Source organism: Brassica rapa, chromosome A02 (assembly GCF_000309985.2).
Source record: "Brassica rapa cultivar Chiifu-401-42 chromosome A02, CAAS_Brap_v3.01, whole genome shotgun sequence".
Taxonomy (NCBI): domain Eukaryota; kingdom Viridiplantae; phylum Streptophyta; class Magnoliopsida; order Brassicales; family Brassicaceae; genus Brassica; species Brassica rapa.
Window position 1 is genome coordinate 10704714 of NC_024796.2, and position 26084 is coordinate 10730797.

The 26084-nt window shown below is 30.4% G+C and overlaps 4 protein-coding genes across 4 annotated transcripts in view; 2 read left to right on the plus strand and 2 right to left on the minus strand.

Annotated features, from left to right (window-relative positions):
- Positions 1-3300: 3300 nt before the first annotated feature.
- Positions 3301-26084, minus strand: part of LOC103852615 (SNF1-related protein kinase regulatory subunit gamma-1-like) — a 423770-nt gene continuing 400986 nt past the window's right edge. The window contains exon 5 of the mRNA XM_009129514.3: positions 3301-9557. The gene's annotated coding sequence lies outside the window, so the exon portion shown is untranslated. The remainder of the gene's footprint in view (positions 9558-26084) is intronic.
- Positions 13835-16288, plus strand: LOC103852547 (ACT domain-containing protein ACR4). The gene is made up of 6 exons (XM_009129451.2): positions 13835-14053; positions 14377-14449; positions 14551-14596; positions 14681-14795; positions 14879-14946; positions 15033-16288. Exons 1-6 carry the CDS (start codon positions 14050-14052, stop codon positions 16098-16100), a joined length of 1374 nt encoding a protein of 457 aa, XP_009127699.1. The 5' UTR covers positions 13835-14049; the 3' UTR covers positions 16101-16288.
- LOC103852548 lies at positions 16530-20002 on the plus strand. Its single transcript, XM_033285041.1, has one exon. It carries the CDS (start codon positions 18056-18058, stop codon positions 18338-18340), a length of 285 nt encoding a protein of 94 aa, XP_033140932.1. The 5' UTR covers positions 16530-18055; the 3' UTR covers positions 18341-20002.
- On the minus strand, positions 21552-22876 carry LOC103852550. Its single transcript, XM_009129453.3, has 2 exons — positions 22565-22876; positions 21552-21998 (listed from the first exon to the last, which is right to left on the minus strand). Exons 1-2 carry the CDS (start codon positions 22760-22762, stop codon positions 21660-21662), a joined length of 537 nt encoding a protein of 178 aa, XP_009127701.1. The 5' UTR covers positions 22763-22876; the 3' UTR covers positions 21552-21659.

Below are 26084 nucleotides of genomic sequence, written 5' to 3' on the forward strand. Positions count from 1 at the left end.
ATTTGGTGAAGCGATTCCAAGTCTGGCCATCGTCATCTCGTCGAGTTATGATGGCTTATCGTGGTTCCCCCTAGCGACTGTACTGCTGTGTGTAGCTAAACGTCGCCGATTTGGTGGTATCCTCTCTCAACTTCAGACATTTTGACGGCTTGTGCCCTAAACATCGCTATCAACCATTTCCTTCAAGGGCTTTCCGGGTATGTGCCACTTGAGCTAGAGGTTTCGGGATCTTGGACTCTGATGTTGGTGACATCTTTGTCTTTGCACTGAGTCAAGATTAGGCGATTATTAACTATTGAGTGATGCATTAATTTAGTTCTGCGTCCCTCCTTTGTTGTTGGTTTAACGTTACTTGTTAGTCTGGATTTGAGTTATAGGTTGCATCTAGCTTGGATAGTGGAGGTTCTTTGTATTCTACGAGCTTTGGATCAGACCTTGCAGATGGAGGATGTAGTAAAACATAGGAGCCCCTTTCTCCTTACCCTCTTAGAGGACAATAGTGGTGGAATTTAGTTGAGCGCTAGGTGTGTGTTGTCTCGTCGTTTTCTGGAACTTAGGTTCAGTTCATTATCCCAGCTCGGACTATGACGGCAGTCCTTGCAGTGAGCTTGATTCTGCGGCTAAGAGGGAAAGCAATTTTTTGGGCGGACATTCGAGCCAGCTTCATGCATGCATTTTGTACCTCGTGGTCATGTTCTTTGAGTTCTTCCACTGTAATTTGTCTCGGTTCAACCTTTCATCTGACTTGTCAAGAATTTTGTTGTTACTTGTTGTCATATTTGCTCCATGTTTTTATTTTTCTGCCGTGAAATTAAGTTTAGGTATCTGCAAGTATCAACAATTTATTTTTGAAATGATGTTTACATTTTAACTGAAAAAAAAACTATGACTAGCTGACCACATATTATGGAGAAAAAAATTGCAATAAATCTTGAAGATGGTGAATGGCGTACCATCGAACATGAATTTCATAGGACGGCTAGAAATGGTGCAGTCATACATATATTCTCATAAAACAGTAGAATTGTCGTCTTTTAAAATCGTTTATATAATATTTTTCATCCAGACGTTTAAAAAAAAGACCAGCTGGCTGCAAACAATCTTTGACTTGCATTGCATGACTTTCAAAATCCGTTTAAGAAGTAAATTTCTCTTGATTCACATCAATATTATATTAGTCGTTTCGTTCTCTGCATTGCGTTGAGATTAAAAAAAAAAGTTAACACACCTCTTGAATTTAGCATTTGCGTCACAGCGATGCTACCACTTAGTATTTGGCACATAATGTGGCGCATTTTGGACGAGAAGTGGACTTTCGATGCTTTCGGATTCGTGGTTCTGTGAGCGGTATATTCATAATCGTCTCTGCCACCCAATTCACATACTAGTGAGTTGCCATGCATCAACTTTAAATTTTGATTTGATGGCCAGATTTCTAATTAAGGGGATGTCATGTGGAAAAATGATCTGAAATTTGTAACATATATAAATATCCCAACTATTTATTCATTCTCATACAAACAAATATTTGTTAAGCCTTTTTTCAAAAAAAAAAAAAACAAATATTTGTTACAAGTCTGTACAATAGAAAACATAGGTTCGAAAGAACCCATTAAACAGAAAGATCACAATTCTAAAAAGAGAAAAGGAAAATAAAAGAACTAAATGCCAGTAGGCACCAGGGGATAAGGAGCAGGTCTAGGGTCAGCCAACCCTGAAAAATGTAGTTAATTTTTCAACATTGTAAATTTTAATGAAGTATGTATTCAAATACTGCAAGGCTATTGGATGTTAAGATATGGTACTTATATACGAGAACATTAAAACTTATCTCCTTTTTATTATTTGAAGAACATTTTTATTAAATAATTTTACCCTCATGTATGATTAACAAAAAGCTTATGTGTCATCATGAAAGTCTTTTTCATACTTTTTAAAAAAAGATTATATATTGCCTTGAATAATTACATATAATGCCTTTGTTCATTAAAACTACATGTATTTTACTTTATACTATGAAAGCCCTTTCGTATATGAATATACAAACATAATGATACATACATAAATATAATAGAAGTTTGGTTTATAACTTTATATATGAATAACTGTAAAATACATATTATATATGTATATTCTATGTATTATATTAGAAGATCTTATATGGTTTTATAATAGAATATTTTATGTATTATATATTTATATCATTAAGTCATATATGACTTTTATCTTAACTTCTAATATATGTTTCGTTAATTACCAACATATAATATATGTGTTATATATATGCTCTGCTATGTATATCTAAATTAACGAGTCATAAATGTATGTATTATATATGAAAGTGAAGTCTGAGTCATTTACAAATTCAAATGTAAATAATAGAAGGGTAAATAATATATAACTTATTGTCAAACCGGTCGAGTTAATATAATTATTTCTCGGTTAGGATGAACCGAACTGTTTATTACATAGTAAACCAAATATTTTTTTAATAAAAGAAAGGTTAAAAATATATGTCTTATTAATTTGCCCAGTTAAACTAGTCGGGTTAGTATGATGATTCTCGGTTAGGGTGAACCGGATTGTTTATTGGAAATTAATTTGATTTGTTTCAAAAAGAAATTCAATGATTTTGATGAATCAGTATTGAAACAAATATATTTTCTTTGAATTCTTTTGTTATTTCAAAAAGTAAATTTTGAAGTTGGTTTTTTTATATAGTAAATCAAACAATTTTTTTTAAAAGATGATCCGTAGTTTTTGATGAATGCAACATAATTTTTTGTTAACAAAAACTTTTGTTACTATCCACTACTGCATATGTTAAGTTAATTGTTAGAACGTTAGTTTATGTTTCTTATAATTCAAAGTCAAGTCTAATTAGCTAATATGAACGATCTCTTGACTGATTGTATGATATTTAATTATATTGCATGCAAACCCTTAACTTAAGGACCAAGACTTTGTGTTTAAACAATCAACATAAATGGTGACAGGGAGTCGCTATTCGATTTTCATAGTTAATATTATTTTCTATTTGTTGATTCCTTAGTTGTAATACTTTCCAATTTTCTAAAATTATAAACTAAAAGTAAGCGATTATTAGGACTAACTTTCTGTAATGGAATATTCGTTTTGTCTAGAATTTGGATGTATTCGGAAAACAATTAAAATTTAATAAAATTATAACAAATCAATTGTATTAATAAGATTGTTATTGTTTGTTGTCCATAACTAGATTGTTGGTCCCTCGCTATTCTACTAAATTTCCAAACCTAGATTGTGTATTTTCACTACTCCTTTTTATCAAACGTTACATCTTCTATTCTATAACATGTATAATATGTGACTATAGCTTTTACATTTTAATATTTATTGATTAAAAGTTATAATATTTTCTAGTCCATTCAATTCGCGCAAAGCGCAGATCACCACCTAGTTATAATATTAATTCAAGCGCACTACAAATTATGATGCATCAGGATGAATAAAGCATACAACATTATCATTCAGCTAATTTACCATAAGTGGATGTAGAGCAGGCTAATGTGCTGACTCGGGACATCATAGGTATTTAAGTCGAAGCCAACCCTAAAAATACAAATTAAAATTTTAGTCTTACAATGTTAATGTCATTGCTTATACTTGAAATGTTTAGTTTTACACCCATACTGACCTATGAAAAAATTAGGTTGTTGGAACGACTAGTCCAGAATTATTTTTACGTTTGGTTTAGGCTTATCAAGGTTGTGCCATAAGCGTCCATTTAACTTTAACATATAGTATTGCGAATTTTCTACCATTTTTATGAAAAAGTTCTACCAATATATATGTTTACCACCACAATATCTTATGATGATCATATTCTCTAGTTGGTTTTTGTACTATACGAACAAACCTCAAGTAATCTAAATAAGCAGAATAATAATATATCCTACAACAAGATCTCAGCTGTGTTTCTCCTCTGCGTTGCTATTTACATTTACAACATAATAAATATCTCCTTGTTTATATAATAGCATGAGAATAACAACACAAAGAAAAATACGCAAATGTGTTAGATAAGTGGTAATCCCTAACCAGAAACAAAAAAAAAATTAACGTTTTTTTAATTGAATGTTAAATTTAATTCAAAGAAAAAATGACATTTTTACAACAAGTGTAGCCTATTTTGAAATTTGCATAAAAATATCTATCAAAACCTAACAGTTCCAACTTTCTTATAATAAAATTCTATCAAGTATCAAACCAAATTGCTTTCCATTTGCATACTCCTTGTCTCCCTTCCTCTGAATCACAATAAACGTGTTCCTCATGTTCTTATCCAGCCTCTTCATCAAAAGAATAGCAGGAACCACGATCTCTCCATGTCTTCTTCGATTCCGTTCTCTCCAAATCATGTGAACAGTTGACTGAAGCATATATTTTGTAATGAGGATCTTAATTTTACTCCAGCTTGAGTCACCCGTAATGAGCCTAATAATACTTTCCTAGTCCACTGTATAGTGATCCCTCAACAGTATCATTGTACCAATATGTCTTGTCGGTTTTAGGTATTTTGTTATCGTTTACTACTTTCTATTCCCTTAACAAAACTCGACCAAGTACTGTTACCAAGCAAACCAAACAATAGTTATGATTTTTTGAGTGAAAAGATCATAAAACGAAATAAGTGTTGGAAGAAAAGATAGATGGTGAGAGAGTGAAAGGTACGAAAAAATATATGGTTAGGGTGTGGTCTAATCTTTGTATGCTGCCAGAAACCACTCTCTACCCCCACGGGACCACTTCTCCGCCAAACTGTATTTGACTCTTTCGTATATTGATAACATCGTGTTAATTCGTGTGTGTAAACATATATTATAGTTTCTAAGATTAGCCTACATGTATAATAGTATTAAGTACATTTGAAATCGAGTTTAGAGATGTATACAGTGGGTGATAGGTGGACCATTTTTGATAGGTTTTGGTGGATGTCAGATTGTGAAGTGAGCCAAGTTGCCCATCCCTTTGGAGATTTATCCAAATCTTTTCTGATTGCTACATTTTTGGTATGTATACTTCATTCTTTAGCAGTCCTTAGCTTGTCGTTCCAATCTTATACATTTTCGTGCCATTTTTTGTCTGACTTTTTTATCTATATGTTGCCAAATTTGACAAATAATATTTTATTTTTGAAAAAAAGTTACATCTTGGGTGTAAAAATGTATTCAAGTCTTTGTTTAATTTTGATCCAAAAAAAAAAAAAAAGTCTTTGTTTAATTTTGAAAATATATATGTGATGTTTTATTTGTTTGTTGTGGCGGATTATCTTTATGTACGTACCCTTGTGAAAAATATAATTACATTTTCATCTAAAAGATTCAATCAAAACTGGCTCTGGACATTTAAGACTATTATATGTATATGTTTGGCTCCTATGTTATTAATATTTGAAAAAAAAATCTTAAATCAGATTTTAACCTGAGACATTTCTAAATGAGATATACACATACTAGTTGAGTTGCTAACGTTTTTTTATGAAAATACTTCTCTAAAATCAAAATTTGTAGGTCCTATAAGAATATATCTGACGAGCTTCTAAGCAAGACCCTCTCTGGCAACCAACAGGTTATGCCGTGGAAAAGGTCCCCATAAGGCCAGCTCCAATGGGACTGCAAAACACTATTTTAGTGTGACTTTTGCACCAAATCATCTCCAATGGGACTGTAAAAATCACACCATTTTAGTGCAACACTAAAATTTGACACCAAATTTGGTGTGACACTATTCACCACACTAAAACACTATTCATTTCACTAAAATACTATTCACTTATTTTATTACTAAAACATACAATTAAATAAATGATAAATAAAAAACTTAATATATAAAATATTATAAAATAGTTTTAGTGTGAAGTTTAGTGTTATGGTTGGAGAAGACATTGGTTTTAGTGTTGAAATTACACTAAAATAGTGTGGTTTTAACACTAAAATAGTGTTTGTGGTTGGAGATGCCCTAAAGACGTGTTGTTTCATGAACTGTTTGGTATTAGACTGGTTGCTTACATTTTGAGAAAAATCAAGTACGTCATGATTATGAGGTGACTCTTAAGTAAATAAAGGTCAACATTTAGCATAGATAATGATCTCACGTAGTGATCACGTTTATGCATTAAAGCTACGTACATGTCAAAGGTGATGAGAAAGGAACATTTCAGAGTTGAATAATACATAAGCCTTATTACAACACTTTGTTTACAGGAAACTTTTTAATGCAGACAAATATTATTTTACTAACGAGACAAAAAGTTTAACGGGGAAGAAAGTGTGCACGTTAGCAAAAATCAGAACCTCAAACTTTTACAGCTCCGTCTGACGTGGACCTCTGGCTCGGATCGACGTCCCTTCCTTTTCTCCAAGAGACTACTTCTCTCTCTCTCTCTCTCCCTCCCTTATTTTAGGATTATTTATTATTAGTTTAACGAATATTTACTTTCTCGATAAATCATTTTCTTTCCTTTTTTCTCTCTTTTCTTTTTCAGCAGTCGTATTATCCTGCAATTACGATTTTTTAAAATAAAAATATACGTACAAACAAAGGAGATTTAAAATAGTAACTTATGGAAGAAAAACAGTTAAAAAATCGTTTCAAAAAAGAAAGAAAGAAAAACAGTTAAAAAGTGTCTGAAGTGTTTAAATTAAATGAAAGACACGTGACACGTGCGTGACTGCCACTCTGTCTCCACATGACAATCTGACTCACGGGTCTGCCTTACGTCGCGTGCAACTTCCCTTTAATTATTCCGCTGATTCCGACTTTTTACAAAGAAAACATAAACTAATTTTCTTTTTGAGAATAACATTAACTAATTTTTAAAACTAATAACCCAGAAATAACTCGACTCAATAGATATCAAGTATATGCTATAAATCATGGAAGCTTATAAATAAAATCACGAATGTTAGTGTAAAATGTATGTATAACTTTATTAAATCGAACACACAAAACAACTTTGTGTTTAAAACAATTGAGTATTTAACAAATCATTAGTTTTTAACTACTGCAAATGGAGAAAGCTTAATCTAGTAAGTACCTATGTTAGTTAGTAAAGAAGCTATTTGACGTAGCTTCTTAGGCAAAGGAAAGAGTGCGATAGTGTGTCTCTATGTAGTTGACCGTTGACTCAGATTATTTAATAGATTAGGCAGATTATCGAGTAATAACGGAAGACAGTTATTTAATTAGTAGTTAATCACAGGTTAAAATTTAACTATAAATTAGTGTATTTTAGGTAAAACTAACTGATACTGAACCAAGAATCCGGTGGATTCCGTAGGCTTAAAAGGCTATGATCTGATATGACCTAACCTTAGGGTTGGGGACCATACTAGATAACTCATATATGCCGGTTTTGGTTTTGATTAATTAATGTATGTTATAACGAATATGATAACACTTCAATGAAAACTGTTGTCGGACACTTTTGAATGGTATCACATTCCCTACTAAAATATAAATAAAGTTCTAAACGTTTTTTCGGAACTTTGGACCATTTCTCATTTGTGGAAGTGGTAAACGTTGAAACATACATTTCATATATGAAACTATAACATGTGCAATACAAAACAGATCGCTAAGACAAAATTTTAAATAATAATGTAAATCTTGGTCTAAAAGTTCAACTCCAATAAACATAAATCAAATACCTAAAACGTTGTAAATTGTAAATATGAAAAAAAAAATTTATCCTCACCTTTTCTAAATTCTTGCTATTGTTTTATACTAGTTTTTTTATAGAACATAATTAATTCTAATAATTTGTATTTACAAATATTGTTTGTATAATTTTGATATGTCGCAAAAATATATGAATGGGTGAATATAGAGGATTACACAGCTGGAGGTTATACCATAAACTTTACATTTCAGTAAATATTAATATTACCAACAAAATAAAACGACTCTCTTATTACAGTATAAACTATTACTCCCGTTATTTATAGTATTTGCATTATTTGAAAACTGCCGTTCCTAAGGGGCGCACTTCCATGAATTCGCTTGAGATTATGCTGCATAGGTCGGCCACAATATTTTTGCTCCTTAATTCCATGCTTTAAATCCCATTTTGCTGCCCTTATAGTAAACAAACCCCTTCTTGCTATGCGACGAACTGATAATAATAAGTTTAAAAAAAAAGACAAACTGATAATAATAGTTATCATTATAGTTTGACAGTTTCGCGACATATTCATACATATATGTGTCAAGTTAACAATGGTTTGAAAAATATTAATACAGAATAGCAATGACAAACAAGAGATTTGAAACACAAACCATATAATATACGAAAATTTTCAATAAGTAGCAGGAATTTGTGGCTGGTTTAATTTGTGAAAACTTAGCTACGAAATTTAAAAGCTAAATTTTCACAAATAATACCAAAACTACGAAATTCAAAACCAAAAATTTTCACATCTGTTTTCACATGATATAGATGTTTAGAATTGGTGAAGTAATTGACTGAATTCTTTCGTATATACATACCATTTTTGCGATGCATTTTTTTTAATTCGGAGGACATTTGAACCGAGGCTCAAACTAATCCTCGGAAAATAATGGCACCAATGATTTTTCTTCATCTATAAGAGCATCTCCAATGTATAACCCTATTTTTTATTCCAAAATGGTGCAATACCAAAATGGAGTAAGGTTTTACTCCAATGTATTACTCCATTTTTTACTCCAAAAATATTTTTTCTTAAATGATTTCATTTTTATTTTATTAATAATTGCAAATAAAATCTTATACTTATAAAAATTTACCAATTAACTCCAACTATTTTATGTTTACAATAAATAATTAAAATATAAATTATTTGAATTAAATATTTATTATTAAAAAGTACAAGAAATCATTAAAAAAGATAACATACATGGGTTCAACAATGAACATTAGAATATTTTTCCCACAAATAATCAACTAATGCATTTTGTAATAAAAAATGAACTTCTTTATTTTTGATATTTCTAAATAGAGCAAGAAAATTTTGAAATCAGACATTTTCATCTTCTGCAATTTCGATATCCTGAGGTGGAGCTTCTCTTCCAAGTTCAATTGGTGCATCAAGTTCACGCTCAACAAGCTCTTTCTCAGATTTCTCCGTTTGAGTAATATTTCACCGACCTTAGCGAATCCGGAACGGATTTTCCAGATTATTAAATTACTTATTTTATGTTATTTTTATTTTTATTTTTATTTTAATTATTTATGTTTATGTTATTTTATGTATTTATTTAAAATTATTAAATAATCTGTTGTAGAATATACTATTTTCATGTTATTGTATCATTTTAAATATTATTTAAGTAAAAAATAGAAACATTAAAGATTTAAAGGACCATTTTATAAATAAAAAAAGTTCAACTCCAAAATGGAGTAATTGGTAGAATTACTCCATAAATGGAGTAACCCTAACTATTACTTCATTTTAGAGTTGAAAATGGAGTGGGGTTGGAGAAGATTTTACTCCATAATGATGTTTGGAGTTGAAAACAGAGTAGGATTGGAAATGCTTTAACTGCGATTTTGTTGTGTCTTTACGTGCAGGAAATAGTCATGAAATTTTTGTTTTGTAAACAATTTAAAGTTAATATAATTGAACGATTGACAAAACTCAGAATAGATAACAAACAACCTTCTCATATTCAAATACAATTTTTACTACTATTTCAACCGTTATAATATCAGCACCAGATATTTTTCATCAAAAAAATTGTTTGTTTTGCCATGCCGTTTCTTTACCGTATCAAACCATGTTGCGTTTCGTTTCTTTAAAGTATTTAAAAAAAAAAAGTATTATCGGGACACTGCATGCCTTCACGATAAAATTAAAAACTAGTAATAATCTAAATGGCGAGTCGCGAGTGGGTCAATGCACGGAAAAAAAAATCCAAGTTGGTGACTAAGTAATGACCAGTCCATCTACGTGTGTAGCTATATGGAGCCCCGCGCTTGAATCTCGACAAGACAAAACCATGAATTTATAAGGAACATGGTCACCTTCACATCACTTCGATTCGGACAAACGTAGTTTATGTACATTATAAAAGTATATTGAGATATTAATATAAATCTCCTCCTTGTTATAGCTAAACCCTTGTCTGCTATCTTCGAAAGCAACCTTTTGGACCAACCACCTCGAACACACACACAAACAGAGTTTACAAATAGTATTTTTATATAGTACTATAATAGTTGCTACAGTTTATCACTATTTCATCTCTCCGTTAATCCATTCTCCCTAGCAATAAAAGCCAATCATAGTATAATTATCGCATCAACCATGTGTTGTACTGAATTGCGACAATGCCGGCACATATATCTGTCTGTCATTTACACAGTAAAGGTAATAAAGGATTCAATCAAATTCTGAATATATACACCAATAATTTAGTGTCTTGATTGACTCGATGTATATGAGAGAATTGTACTGTTCATAACAATAGTAGTAGAAATAGTTTACAAATTTTTTTTGTAGCGACAAAAGAGATTATGGATCCGTAAACCTGTTCATCCTTTAAATGTCGATCTTACACCATGTAATTTAACTCTTTTTGAAATATAGTTTGTAACAAAATTTGAATTTGTAATTTCCAAATTCTTATAAATGAAAACAGATGGTGTAGATAAGTGTTATCATTCGAGTAAAAAAAGATATCTCAGAGAAAAGAAGATATCTCAGAGATTCAATTATCTCTAACTAAGAATAGATCAATTTTGAGATAAATGACGATTAATATATCAAAGTGAGGCATTACTAACTTGGAGATGATCAAGAGCGTGGTATAAATAAAGGAATCTAAGACGGTAATTAGAAGGAACACGGTAAGAGAAAGGTAGGTGTAGCCACAGCAGATCCCTAGACCCGGCTGATGCAGCACGACGCTTTTGCCTAACCATGTGACTTGCATCTAAAGCCCTCCATTTAATTCAGCTGGCCGCTGCTTGTTTCCTTTTGGCTTTATTGTATAAGCCCACTCCTCTGGTCACTTTCTAACTCTGGTTACTACTAAGTACTAACTACTTGCTTCTTTTTCAAATTTTCTCAAACGCCCATTTAAATTCTTCTTACTAAGTGTTTAACTCTATCGGTAAGTTTTGTTTTCAAGTATTTATAAGAGAAAATCAGTTTGAATCTCACGTATTTTATATTGTTGTAATGAAGCAATCTTTATAGTTTGTTATACATACATAACAAGATTCTTAACTAATATGATAAGAAAACATCAAAATAGTTTCTTTTCCATCACGAGAATTTGTAGTTCAGCTTATATTTTCAAGCAATCACTATATATGTTACGAAAACACATAGTCCAAAGTCTACGAAATAATAGTATTTTATTACTAGTCTTTTTAAAGGACAAAAAATGGAACACAAATGGTGTGTGTAAAATTCACACATAACTAAATTCGATAGTTTCGGTTGTTGAAGAACACGGAAAATGCTGGGGGATTTCAAATCTCATGTATTCATAATATGGTATCTGTACCAGTAATAGAGTAAGAATATAGGATAATAATATCATTTTATAAAGAATTTTTTTTTGATGAGAATATATATTGGGAAAGAGATATGGTGGTACGGTCAATAGTACGTAACGAATGTACCTTTTTTTTTTGTAAAAACAAAGAGTACGTTTCCTCCCTGTTTACTCACTGTAAGCGTTATTGTTTCACGTTATGAACTTATGATATGCCTTTTATATCACATCTACCTCTCTTCCACATTTACGTGTGGCAATAACATTGCTTAATTCTTGAATCTTGATTGTATTTAATTCCATTACAATTACAGACTCTTTAGATGAAACTGTTGAACGTACGTTGTATGTAACACCAGTACGTTTTTGCTTAACTACACTCGGTTTAATTGCATTATTAAATAAATTCTTACTGTTTAACATAAACAAAGTACTATCTATCAATATAAACTAGATTAAGACCCGCGCCTTGTGCGGAATAAACATTATATATATAAATTATTTTATATATTATATGTTTACAACATATTATGAAATAATAAATATATATTGAATAATTAAAAAGTCATTATCTACTATTTATATAATTAAATTGGTGCGAACATATAAATAAATTTTATAAATCGAAAAAATATTTTTTCTATTTGATATGATATATAATTAAATCTAAATGATAGTAACATATATATGGTATATTTTAATATTAATATTTATTAGATGATGCTTTTTACTTCATATTTTTTTATCATTTGTATCTGTTATAGCAAAAAGTCTAAATTAGTGATAACAAAATTTTCACTGTGGGATTAATGGTTTAAGTAATTTATAATATTTTAAAAAATTAAGTTGTCAATATTTTTTCAATTTTTTTATCAAAAAATGTTCAAAGTAAATTTCAAAATTAAGATATTTATGTATTTTTATATGACATATAGTTTAATTTAAAATGATACATATATTTATATATCTTTTATTTTTGATACTTATTAAATGAGACTTTCAACTTATTTTATTTTTTAATTATTTGTATCATGTCATAACAAAAGTTTTAAATTATAGATCACAAAATTTGAATGTGAAACTTTTAACAGTTTTAGTAACTTATACTCATTTAAAAAAAATTAAAATATAATATATAAATAACTTTTTTAATTTTTATTATATGGTTACTATGATTGTTTAATTTATTTTAATAAATTAAAATTAAAAAATATAATTATAATACACACTTATTTTTATCAAATCTTTATTATTCAAAATCATTAATTGTCATATATACTTTAGCCACATTAGGCAATTATGTAATCTTATTTAAGGAAATAATGAAGAAAATTAATAATAATTTATTGTGGTTTAATAAAAAACTTATTATATATTTAGATGGACCAACATATTTCTCTAAGGATTCTAAAAATCATTCTAATGATGACACGTGACTACAAAAAAATGTTGCAATGCTTCTCAAATAATATATAGGGGATTATGTATTTAAGGGTCTGTTTTAACAAGTTTATAAATTTGAGGGGTTTTACTATAAATTCCATATTTTTGGCTTTTTTCTCAATCTCATGTATTTTTTTTAACACTAAATAACACAATTACATTGTCATATAATCTTTAGTTCTATTACATACAATGAATAACTCTACAGATGAACCTTTCTATGAAACACTTGGATGGTTCTGCATCTCGTGTAGTTTTTCTTATATAAGGAAAACAATGTTCGACAATAATTTGATACGAATCATACGATACACTATTCCCATATGGTCGTTCTTAAAAATCCCATTTGCAGTTTTTTATTTCCTGATTTTAAATGGAAATTAACTATATATATTTCTTTTGTTGCACAAGCAGTGAAAAGGTAAATATTCTTGACTGATTTTATGGCACATTCTATATTTTAAATATTCGTTAAAGATGGAATATATAGATTTTGTTACATAATTAAAGATGGAATCATATCATTTCTTTGCATAAGAATCACAAGTATAAGATGCAACAATATCTTTAATGAATCTTTAGAATCAGAGAATCGGCTTAAAACTCGAAACGGTAAATTTATTAAATTTTCACTTCCGCTCCGAGAACTTTGGGTGACAGATCAGAGGAGACCTTGTCAGTATTTATTAACCATTCACATGGTAAAAAAAAATGATATTTAACATGATAACTCATACGCGCATATTAGCATACACAGAACGCACGTGGCTAAAATAAGCCGAGAGTTACAGTTCACCCATCTTTTCTTTCCCTTCTCTCCTTCACCGTATAATAAGAAACAGTAAGCTCTTTCCTTTTTTTTTTTGATTAACTTTCTCTGTGTGAGTTGCTGGTTTATGGGAGAATCGTGTCTCTTTGATTAATATAATAATAATATTAAAAAAAGAGTTTGCAGAGAGTGAAAAGATCTTGTGGGTTGGCCATTATATATGCAGGTCTTTCTCCATCTTCTCCTCTTCGAAACTTACTGAAACTACTTTAGCTTTTCCTCGAGAATCATAACCCTAAAAAGGAACCATAATGGGTAAAGTCTCCTTCTTTATGCTTCTTCTTCTTCTTCTTCTTCTTCTCTGGTTGTTGACTCGTTTCAGTTTCTTGGTTTGGGCAAAAACAACCTTTAATGGTTCTCTTCTGGGTTTTTTTCTGTTATTTTTGACCTGTAACTCTGTTAGGGTAGCTTCTCTCTCTCTCTCTCTCTCTCTCTTTCTCTTTGTTCAGAAGAAAAAACAGAGAAAATAGTTTTTTTTTTTTTTTTTTTTGCAAATGGGTATTATCAAAAAAGAGACTTTATTGGTCTGATGTGGGTTTTTGAAAGTTTTGGTTTTTATGGAATCTTTTGATATGCAGATGTTAGCATGAGTTTTTCACAGGATATGGATGATGAGTATGAGAAGCTCATCAGAAGAATGAACCCACCCAGGTATTACTTTTAACTTGTTTCTCCTAATTTTTTTAAAAAGTTTTATTAATATATCTCTGATATGATTTTGGATTAAACCTCTGTTTTGTTTGTTTATGTAGGGTTGTGATTGATAATGACTCTTGCAAGAACGCCACTGTGATAAGGGTACTTTTCTTTTATCTTGTGGTTATACTTATTTAATAGTCTATAAGTTTTTGGTTTTCTCACACATATTCTTTTGTTTCTTAGGTGGATAGTGCAAATGAATATGGGATTCTTCTTGAAGTTGTGCAAATCCTCACTGATCTCAACCTCACTATCACCAAAGCTTACATCTCCTCTGATGGTGGTTGGTTCATGGATGGTATGCTTCACTTTCTCAATGCCTCTCTTTACTTATTATATGTACAAAGAATTGAGTCTCATCTTTTCTCTGGCACTTGGCAGTGTTTAATGTCACCGACCAAGATGGCAACAAAGTCACTGACGAAGTTGTTCTAGACTACATCCAAAAAGTGAGTTTTTTTTTATAAAAGAAACAAGATTTGGTTATCTTCATCTTATATGATACTAATGATAATTATGTGGTTAAATTTCTCAGTCTCTTGGCCCTGAAGCTTGTTTCTCCACTCCCATGAGAACCATTGGTGTCACACCATCAACAGACAGCACGGTCATCGAGCTAACCGGCTGTGACAGACCAGGTCTACTCTCTGAACTGACAGCTGTTCTGACCCATCTAAGATGCAGCGTCCTAAACGCCGAGGTCTGGACACACAACACCAGAGCAGCTGCTGTGATGCAGGTGACGGATGACTCAACCGGGTGCGCTATCTCTGACCCTGAGAGGCTCTCCCGGATCAAGAACCTTCTCAGGAACGTCCTCAAGGGAAGCAACACGCCGAGGGAAGCCAAAACGGTTCTGTCTCACGGTGAGGTTCACACTGACAGGAGGCTTCATCAGATGATGTTTGAAGACAGAGACTATGAGCACCGTGCGGTGGTGGACGATGATTCATCCTCAATCCAAGATGAGAGGCAGAGACCGGATGTTTGCGTTGATAACTGGCTTGATAAGGATTACTCAGTGGTCACGGTTAGGTGCAAAGACAGACCAAAGCTTCTGTTCGACACTGTCTGCACGTTGACTGATATGCAGTATGTGGTGTTCCATGGAAGCGTTGACACTGAAGGCACGGAGGCGTATCAGGAGTATTATGTGAGACATATAGATGGTTCCCCTGTGAAGTCAGAGGCTGAGAAGCAAAGAGTCGTACAGTGTCTCGAAGCAGCTATCAACAGAAGAGTGTCTGAGGGACTGAAGCTGGAGCTGTGCACGACGGATAGAGTAGGCTTGTTGTCAAACGTGACTCGCATATTCCGTGAGAACAGTCTAACGGTCACTAGAGCTGAAGTGAAAACGAAAGGAGGCAAAGCACTGAACACATTCTATGTCAGCGATGCGTCTGGTTACTCAATTGATGCCAAGACTATAGATTCTATAAGACAGACCATAGGCCAGACCATCCTCAAAGTCAAGAACAACCCTGAAGAACAACAACAGAGACAAAAACCGCCTTCACAAGAATCTCCAACTAGGTTCCTCTTTGGGGGTCTCTTCAAATCGAAATCTTTTGTCAACTTTGGCTTGGTTCGGTCTTACTCTTGAAGGAACATGTTAGCTTAGGCTGTGAGATTAAGTCTCGTCTAGTTTTTTTTTAATTGCTTCTTTAAACTTGAGAAGAATCTGTAAATATTTCACCAGATATAAAAGCTTAGTTCTTGGTCTAGGATCCAACGTTGTGTAAGGCATATTATGACTAAAGATTTAAGTGTTAACCTCCACTCTTCTGTATCTATTATCAACTTCTCATAAAAAATCATCTCCATTGATTCTTCTTTAGATGTTGCAGCCTACAATGTTTATGTCAAATGAAAGTTTTCATGACCTTAATGAAAATAATGACAGAATTATGGTGGGTGACAAATTTCATAATATTTTTTTTTGACAAATTTCTTAATTGTATGACATGTATGTTTTTTATATGGTAGTTTTGTATCTTTTCTTCAGTTTGAGCATATAATATATAGTGAAATGTTAATAGAAATTACAAAATGTAAAAATAAGATTAGAGGGACAAGACAACGTGCAGATAAACTGTAGAACATCACAACTAATGCTCATCACTTGGGTTATATAAAGATCAATGATTCTAAGAGACTTTTATTTAATTTATATGCGGCAGCCGCATACTCATATATGGAGACCACAAAAGAGGTATGGGATAGCTTATCAAACCATACAAACTACTTATTGGAAAACTGGTTTTGAATTGGAAGTTTACAAAATACACTAAAGATTACCATGGGAGACGAAACATATATAAAAAATATATAACAAAAGGGGCATGTGAGGGTGTGGACTGTGGAGATATTGTATTGTCACTGAAAACTTTATGGGGGCGTGTTTACTGAAACTCTGTCGATGGTGTGTGTATAATAAGATTCGTGAGTCACATGGAGAGGAGAGACCAAACAAAAGTGAAACCTCCCCACCACAAACAAGACTCAATATTTTTCCATATGTCAACACCACACTCTTTTACACATCCATCGTTAAATTTACATGTTACATATCTTTTTTTTTCTTTTAATTTGCACTATAACATAAATACTAAACTAACATATTAGTATCATGTGACTCGTCTCTCTTCCCTTGTTCTCAATCTCGATACATAGCTTTCTGTTCTGTGTTGGTGGAGGATACTTCATCGCAGAGGAAATCTTTTTAAGTTTCAGTGATTGTCTTCAGATTTTTAATTTTATAGGCATTACACATTAATCATTTTATCATCTGTACTTGTACGATCTTCACAACCACAAAATAAGCATTATGATTTTGTATTATACGCTTAATATGAATGATTTATATATTTAAAGTATGATTTGATATTAAAACATCTAAGTTACTTTAATTAAAACACGAAGAGTTTTTCTTTATAAGAAACTAGATAAGAGCATTATTAACGGAAAATGGTTCTTAGAGTAGAGTTCTTAGTGGAATATAAGAAACCGTCTCTAAATTTTTAACTTAAAAAACTAAGAACCTGCTCTTAATCATGTTCTAAAGCGCCTACGTGGCCACATGTTTACAACAACAACGATAACGCCTTCTTCATGCTAATTTTAACCCTCATCTATAAGACTAAACTTAACATATACAAACAAAGAAAACACACTAAACATTACGTAACAGATGATACATAATTAGATATTATACCTATCCGAACTATTGACCGTTGACCAGTTCTAATTGATTCTTAGCTTTTTGCCATATTGAGCCAATACACACAGCACACTTTCACCCAATTTCTATTTTTTTTTACCTTTTTTGTTTATTTCGGAAAATGATTTTATTAGTTGTTATTGTTATCCATTCAACTTATTACTCTATTAAAATCCTTAAGCTAAGCAACCAATCTTCTTCCTCTTTAAAAAGAGATTTTGAACCCTTTGAAAACCAAAAAAACAAGCACCAGTATCAATATCGATATCGCAAACCCAAACACGAAAAAATAAACTTGGTTATTATCAAGAAACAAGAAACAAGAAACAAGAAACAAGATGGAGGAAGCAGGGCGTAAAGGAGATCCGTTTCCGGGTTTTGAGATGAGTGTTCACAACGACGACTGCGTTTTCCGGCGATCTCTAAGCTGCCGGCTGCAGCGACGAGCTCCCTGTCCTCTCTTATTACCACCAAGACCTCCTCCTTCTAAGGAAGCTCCTCCTTCTACGACTGGCGCCTCCACGTCTGCGTTATGTCAAAACAGCACAGATCCGATCCCTCTATTGTCCCCACTCGTCCCTCCTTCAATGCTTCAACCTAACCCAACCGCCAGCTCTCGCTGACTCTTTCTCTTTCCAATCTCTTAGGCTTTGTTTTCTTCTTGCAATGACAGTGTTCTCCATGTCAACTCATTAACCATCTAGATTCAAATACTGTCATCATTGTCTCTATTCAGATTCACATTTTCACAAAGGTGCCGAGGATCTCGTCATTTCCTCTCTCGACCTTTTGGTTTTGTTAACATCATTTATTAATATATATAATGTACACGTACTAATATGTTATAATATTTTCTTATTGAGCATCAAGTATCCTTGTCCATTGACACACAATGTTTCCCAAAGTTTATTTTTATCCGTGGATTTTACAAAGCATGTGAATACCAAGAAGAAGAACAAGACGACCCCCTCCCCTTATAGTTAGGTTGATTTTGGGGGGGGGGGGGGGGGGGGGGGGGGGAGATAGAAGGCTATATTGGCTTGTACATCAAGTATCTGTTTTTATTGTTTTTCTTTGTTGGGCGGACCACATATCATCGTGTCCACAAGTTGAGGGCTAAAGGAGACCTCGACTAGTGAGTCTGTGACACCAACGTTTGGATCACATGAATGTAAGAAATCAAACCAACATCGTCATTCGTCAACAAAGACAGAGTATAAAAATAAGAAAAACGTATAAGGAGTTCTTAAACTCAATGTTCTCTATATATTCCTGAACCAGCATAGCAAATCACACCTAAGTCAAGTAGGGTACCACAAAGATAATACACAACAGAAAACAACAACATAAATGAAAATGTGTAATAACATAATTTCTTGTATAAAGGCCCTAAGTTTATTTAGAGACATAATACATATTTAAATGAGTTTTATAACATATATATATGCGTTTAGCTTTTTCGTTAAAGAGGCCAACACTCATAAATTCGCAAACAAGAAATTTGAACCGAAAATATTTGTATTTCGTATTAACAAATCTTCAAAGAACCAGTATAATCCAATGTACTTCCGGGTTCGGTTCTCAATCGGTTCTTTGGTTTAAAAATATCTGATTTATACATACTTTATAACCAAAACATAAGTAAAATCGGTTATTCGAGTTTAAAATACCTAATTTGTACCTTTTTGTAATAAAAACAAAGTAAAAAAAGATTCAAAAATAAGAAAAGAATATCAAACGTGATCATTCAAAATCAAACAAAAGAAATATTTATTGATAAAAAAAAGCCAAATAAAGAAAAGCATAAAATGAAAACTAAATTCTCATGAAATAAGAAACATTTTTTAATGAAAACAAAATCTAAATCTAAATATTTCAAGATTCAACAGCCGCATTCAACCATCAACCTTTATGTAATAAAACCACCAACATTCATATAATAGATAAGTATTTTAGATGTTCAATATATCTTAATATATTTTGAATACATATTAGGAATTGAGATCATATGTTTGGTACAAAAAAATTTTGGGGTTTGAATATTTCGGGTTCTATCGGATATCCATTTAGGTTCGGGTTCGGATAATATCCATAACCCGAAATACCATAAAACATGATCCATTCGATATTTATGTCGGTTTTGGATCGGTTCAGATTCATTTATATCGGATCGGATACGGTTTGGGTTTTCGGATTCGGTTTATTTACCCAGTCCTACTCGAGACTTTAACTCACAAAGATAATAGAAAATACACAACAAAAAACAACAACATAAATTAAAATAAGTAATGAACTAATTTCTTGTATAAAGACCGTAAGTTTACTGGAGATATACTACATATCTGCATGAGTTTATAACCTATATGTTTAGCTTTTTCAATAAAGAGGCCAAACACAGTGTTGGCAACACTCATATAAATTCGCAAGTTAAACAAGAAAATTTGAACCAAAATATTTGGATTTCGTATTTGTTGTAATTGTGTAAGCCCATGTCCAACTCTGTATTGTTTGATTAGTACGATAATGTGCACTTTGGACCTAATAGGCTGGTCCGCATGGATTTACTTTTGGGCTTCTTCCCAAAAGGCCTCGTACTATTAGAGTTGGATATCTCTTTATATATTAGATTATCCTTGTCTAATAGTCTAATTCTCCAATGTGGGACTTAGTTTGTTATATCACATTCTCCTCCTCAAACTAAGGATCACATTCATCTCGTGTCCTACAACTGACTTCCATAATCTTTTGACTTGATCTCTGCCACATACCTCCCAATCCTAATTAGATGGCTCTCGTTCCTACTTGAAGGGTATTTTGGTCTTCTTGCGGATTTTTCGTCAACCGCGCTCTGATACCAATTATTGTAATTGTGTGAGCCTATGTCCAACTCTGTATTGTTTGATTAGTACGATATTGTCAACTTTGGTTCTAATAGGCTGGTCCGCATGGATTTATTTTTGGGCTCCTTTCCAAAAGGCCTCGTACTATTAGAGTTGGACATCTCTTTATATATTAGACTATCCTTCTCTAATTCTCCAATGTGGAACTTAGTTTGTTATATCACAGTATTAACGAGCCTTATGTTTTATGTAACTTATTTACCCATTTCCATTAATCTTTAATAGTTTGTGTGATAGATATCATTTGTAATTTGAAACAACTGAATTCTTTGTAACATTTTTTCTTTGTTTTTAGTAAAATGTTAAATTATTATCCCAAATTTTCAATTCTACATAAACAAAACACAGTAAACTAGTAGTAGAAGAATGTTATTAAACTAAACAGAAATAATCTAAGCAACGAAATAACTAAATGAAGCAAGGAAGAAGCTGACTTTGGACAATACTTTAACTTTAGCGCGGAGGACTAGAAAACGAGTCGACAACAGAGAGAGCTACCAGTCGCCACGAGCTACTGGAGAGAAAGATGTTCTTAAACCTTGAAACACACAGCTCCTGTAGCTTCTAGAGAACTTAAACGTCACAAACTGTCCAAAGAATCATAATCCGAACTCGCTAGCTAACCCAAAAAACTCCTAGCCGGCAGCACGACGAGGATCTCACAACCGACAATACCGTCGTTCGGAGAAGGCACTTTTCTTGTCAAATGTATTCCCTTAACAATTATTTTTTGAAGCATTTCATATTTTGTTTCCTTAATTCTATGATTCTCCTTTTTGGGATCCCCTGTTGATTCTTACCTCTATTGTAGAGTTGAAGCTAAACTGATATGTTAATTGTAAGGTGTGAAGTTAAACCGCTAGAGAGCAAACTAAGCAAGAAAATAACACATGCATGTTTATATGAGTTTCACGTGAACATTTAGTATTACCAATATTATCGATATGCTGCATTTATTAATCAGAGTTGAAATTTATAGTCATATTTCAAATTTAAATATTATCTTTTGGGATTTGAGCACATGAAAAGTTCAATAATTGCGTCATATTCTGTTGATGGCTCCAACAGCTATAGCAATGAAATCCTCCATGACCAATGTCATCTCCATAAGCCTCTTTGAGGCCTTGTCTGTGTTCTTTCCGACTTGATCCTTCACGATTTTTGTTTGGTCAAAACTAACCATGATATCATAGCTTGCAGTCTGCGCATCGTTATCCTCAATTTCTAATTGAGCACTTCTAAAATTATCCACTATTGAGATATATGATTCATAGCACATCGTTTTATTAAATGTAGGCTCTTTTTCCAATCCGGCAACGAAACCTGCCCTTTTTTTAGCTTGTGTCCTTACAAGATCGACTGTGACTTTTACAAGATTGACCTATATATTAAAAAAAAAAACAAAATTTTACTGAGAATTGTAATTTTTCAGGAATAATAAATATGCTACAAACTTTTTTGCATAATAGTGATTACGTATTTACAAAATAAAGCTCTTACGTTTTCCCAAACACTTTTTCACCAATACGTTGGTTTTTTTTTGTAACACTCCAATGCGCTTGTTAAAAAATAATTAATTTAATAAATAAGCAAATATGTCAGATTTCATACCAGTAAAATCAATGAATTTATCAAATACTAATTTTTTTAACTCTTATAGATTAACATGAATCTTAAAACCTAACATCTTTTTTATCTCCTCCCAACACAAAGAAAACTGGAATCTAAAACACAAGACTGCAAAATAGTTAATTGCCTATTTTATAATTTATTTGTAGGATTTTCTCTTAATTTTTTTATCTCCGTTTAAAACAATTAGATCATAAATTAGACAAAGAAATTTAAATCTTTTGAATGTAAATTTTTGGTGTAATATCAAATCAAAAACAAATAACAGAATTGTTGGACCAAGATAGAAAATAAATGAGGGGTTAGATAGTAATATACCATGTTAGTTGCAGAGACGGCGGGAGGATACGCTGTGAGCGTTTGCAGGCATAATGTTTTGTTATGGTTATGGACAAAAGAATCATTGCATATGGAATCAATGTCTTTTGTTGAGGCCATGGTCAAAGTAGATCCTAAGAAAAATAGTAACAAGACTACCAGTGAAACAAGAAAAAAACAATTAGAGGAAGAAGTCATGATTTACCAGAGAATTTATTTCCCTCAACCTCTATTGTTAGTATTCATATTGCTGTTCTACTTGAGTATCTTTATATATACATTAAAATTATGGATAGAAGGTAAAAAATCTATATTAACAAGGAATTTTGGTCATTTCACTGGATTAGTATCTTTTTCTTGGTCAATCTTGGTGAAAACTGTTATTAGTATCGTATGATTTCTAAATATTTAATTCTATTTTAAGATAATCAACTTTCAACATTCAAAGGAGAATCATTACACAAAAGTCATTGTGTTAAACATCATAACTGACTTGCGAAGGGCTCTGTTATAATTTCCCCCAAAAATATAATCTCACAGATATTAATTTTTTTTTCTTTTTCTTAGTCAGTTACACTTTTAGATTACAATGTTTAATGTGTTCAGATTCCATGGGGTAGGTAACTAAATTTATTAGTTATAAATATAATACATTTATTACGCCTTTGTGAAAGCATTAATAAATTTTATGAAGATATCTATACTATAATTTGAGAAGTGAATTTGTTTATTTGTCACATTTTTCATAATTTTAGGACTAAGTCATTAGTTTTAATAAATAATTTTAATTAAACTATAATTAAAATATAATTCATTATTTTTCTGATTACAAATTAATATTATAAAATTATCTCAAAACAATAAATGGAAAATGTTTTTGAAAAAAAGAAAAGATAATTTCATTTATTTATTTTGTGTTTATCTACATCTTTCTTTCTTATTCACTTTTTATAATTAGTATTATATATATACATATAATAATTAGATTTATCATTATACTAAAATATTAAAATAGTTATTAATATTATAAATATGTTTTCTAAATTATTAAATTTATTTTAGTTTTAAAATACTAAAAAGATGTATCTGAGTAATAACAATAAATTTTATTTATATTTTTTTGCTATTCGTGATTTGTTAAATATTTTTTATTGGGAACATAATTATCTTCTTAAAATATTTCAAAATATATGTTTCCAAAAGAGAATATTTTCACAATATTAATTTAAAATTAACTCTACTTACTTCTATTTTTTTCAAGAATTTCAGAGAATGATAACTTTTTTTTTAAATTACAATTTTATTCAAAAGACTATTATGTAAAGAAAAATGTGATTATATTTTTATAGAAAAAATGTATTTTTCCAAATTACTTGTTTTAGTTATATTTATTAAAGTTTGAAAGTTAAAAGACTATTTTAAAAATAAAAATTATTTTTTTATACTGAAAAATATTGTATATTTAGAAGAAAATAACATGTTTCTATTTTAAATGAAAAATAGAGATTGATTATAACATATTTTCCCCTCTATTATAGCATTTAGAATTGTATATAAGAATAGATAACAAAGGTTCTTAACTTATACATTATATATTAATGTTTTATTTATTAACATGTTTGAGTATGTATTCACAATATAATTATAAAATTCAAAGTTGCTCAAAGTTTTTTTTTTATAAAATTCAATCATTTTATTTACTTTGATTAATATAATATGTAAAGTTGGGTTAGGTTGAACATTTTTTTGCTTTTCATTTATTTGAAGATTTTGTAGGTTTTGGTAATTTCAATGATTTGGTTTAATAACATCACTTTGTATTAGCAGTTATACATATTTTTCTTTAATTATATCATTGGTTATAAATTAATATAATAAAAATTGTTTAAAGATAATAAGATATTTTAAAAATAATAAGATATTGACATTGCTATCAAAAAATAATGTTTTAAAATTAATAAAAGATAAATATTAAGAAATTAAAAGATTCATAAAAAGATTATAAATTTAATGTTTGACTTCAAAATTTTGATCTTTAAATTTAATAGTATATATGTTAATAAATATCTATAAAAACAATTATGCTCACATGTGCGGACAAAGAACCTAGTTATACATATTTATCAAGATCTTTCTAACTTTTAAAAAGATACTATACTTCTGGAAGATTTTTCTAAACTCATATTTAAAAATATATTTTACACTGTAAGAAAGTCTTCCTAAAATAAAATTCGAAAATATCATACTTACTCAGGAATGCTTTCTATTCAAGAAAATTTATTTATTAAAATTATTGAAAAAAAAAACTAAAAAGGAAAATTTCAAAAGAAAAAAATTTGCGAAAAAAATTCAGAAAGAAGTTTTTAATATTTTCTAGAAAATAAAAAAATGATTTTTCAAAAGTTATATAAAAATTTGTATATTTTAATATATCTTTAAAGTATGGATATAATTGTCAATTACTTTTTAATGATTGTTATTGGTTTATATATTTTGATTGATTTAGAAATCCATATAAAATCTAAGTAAAATAATCAAATCCAGAGGTTTCTCTTCGGATTTGAGTCTTTGTATTTTTAACTAAAAAATCCAAAAAAAATCATTCAAATCTATTATAAAATCAAATATATTAGTAAATCCGTACGATTGAATAATACTTGATTTGATATAAAATTTATGAATCAGTAAACCAATAACACATGATTTTAATACTAATTTTAAAATTATAGAACCAATAATACTAGATTTAGTTCGGATTTTTAAACCCTTTAAAATACAACAACCAATAACCCTACTTAGTCATTTTGATCCTTGTTTTTGCTATTTTATGATAAAAAAAAACATTTTAAGATTATCTTAGAGTTTTTCTCTTAAATTTTATAACACTTATCATCTTAGCACTAGGGAAAATTCAGAACTCGTCCAATTCACTTAAATCCAATTAATAAATTATTTAATGTGAGTAATTTTGAACTAACTTATAAGATAACCTGAAAAATAAATTTTTATATACTGATTAAACTCATTCCAAACCAAAACTAAAAATACAGTGCTAAGCTGAGTTAACTACAAATTATTTTAAGCTTATATTATTAACTAAAAATCTATTATTAAAATCATGAAATTATTATTTATAGTATTTTTATTAAACTAAAATAAATATAATTAAACTTGAATATAATTTATGTTTAGCGGGAAAATTCAGATTTTTCGGTTTGGTGGAAATTTTAAATTTTTTTGGAGAGAAAATTCAATTTTGTGATTTTGTAGGAAAAATCTGATTTATGGATTTGGCAGAAACTCCTGATTGTATAGTTCTCATCGAAAAATTCGATTTTGTTGTTTTGAAAAATTGATTTAGTGAGTAAAAACCTTGATTTTATAGTTTTGGTGGGAAACCTGGATTTTATGGTTTTAGTAGAAGATAAAAAAATCTGTTTTTGTGAGTTTGGCAGGAAATTTGAAATTGTGATTTTGGCAAAAATATGATTTTATGGTTTTGAAGTATTGTTTAATAATT

What these genes read in the sequence shown, in the direction of transcription:
- LOC103852547 (XM_009129451.2), top strand. An exon ending in AGAAGAATGAACCCACCCAG is followed by an intron (nt 14,450 to 14,550) that starts GTATTACTTTTA and finishes TTGTTTATGTAG; the next exon opens with GGTTGTGATTGATAATGACT. An exon ending in TTCTAGACTACATCCAAAAA is followed by an intron (nt 14,947 to 15,032) that starts GTGAGTTTTTTT and finishes TAAATTTCTCAG; the next exon opens with TCTCTTGGCCCTGAAGCTTG.
- LOC103852548 (XM_033285041.1), top strand. Translation starts at nt 18,056, where the DNA reads ATGGAGGAAGCAGGGCGTAAAGGAGATCCGTTTCCGGGTTTTGAGATG.
- LOC103852550 (XM_009129453.3), bottom strand. Translation starts at nt 22,762, where the DNA reads ATGACTTCTTCCTCTAATTGTTTTTTTCTTGTTTCACTGGTAGTCTTG. An exon ending in CCGTCTCTGCAACTAACATG is followed by an intron (nt 21,999 to 22,564) that starts GTATATTACTAT and finishes TTTAATATATAG; the next exon opens with GTCAATCTTGTAAAAGTCAC.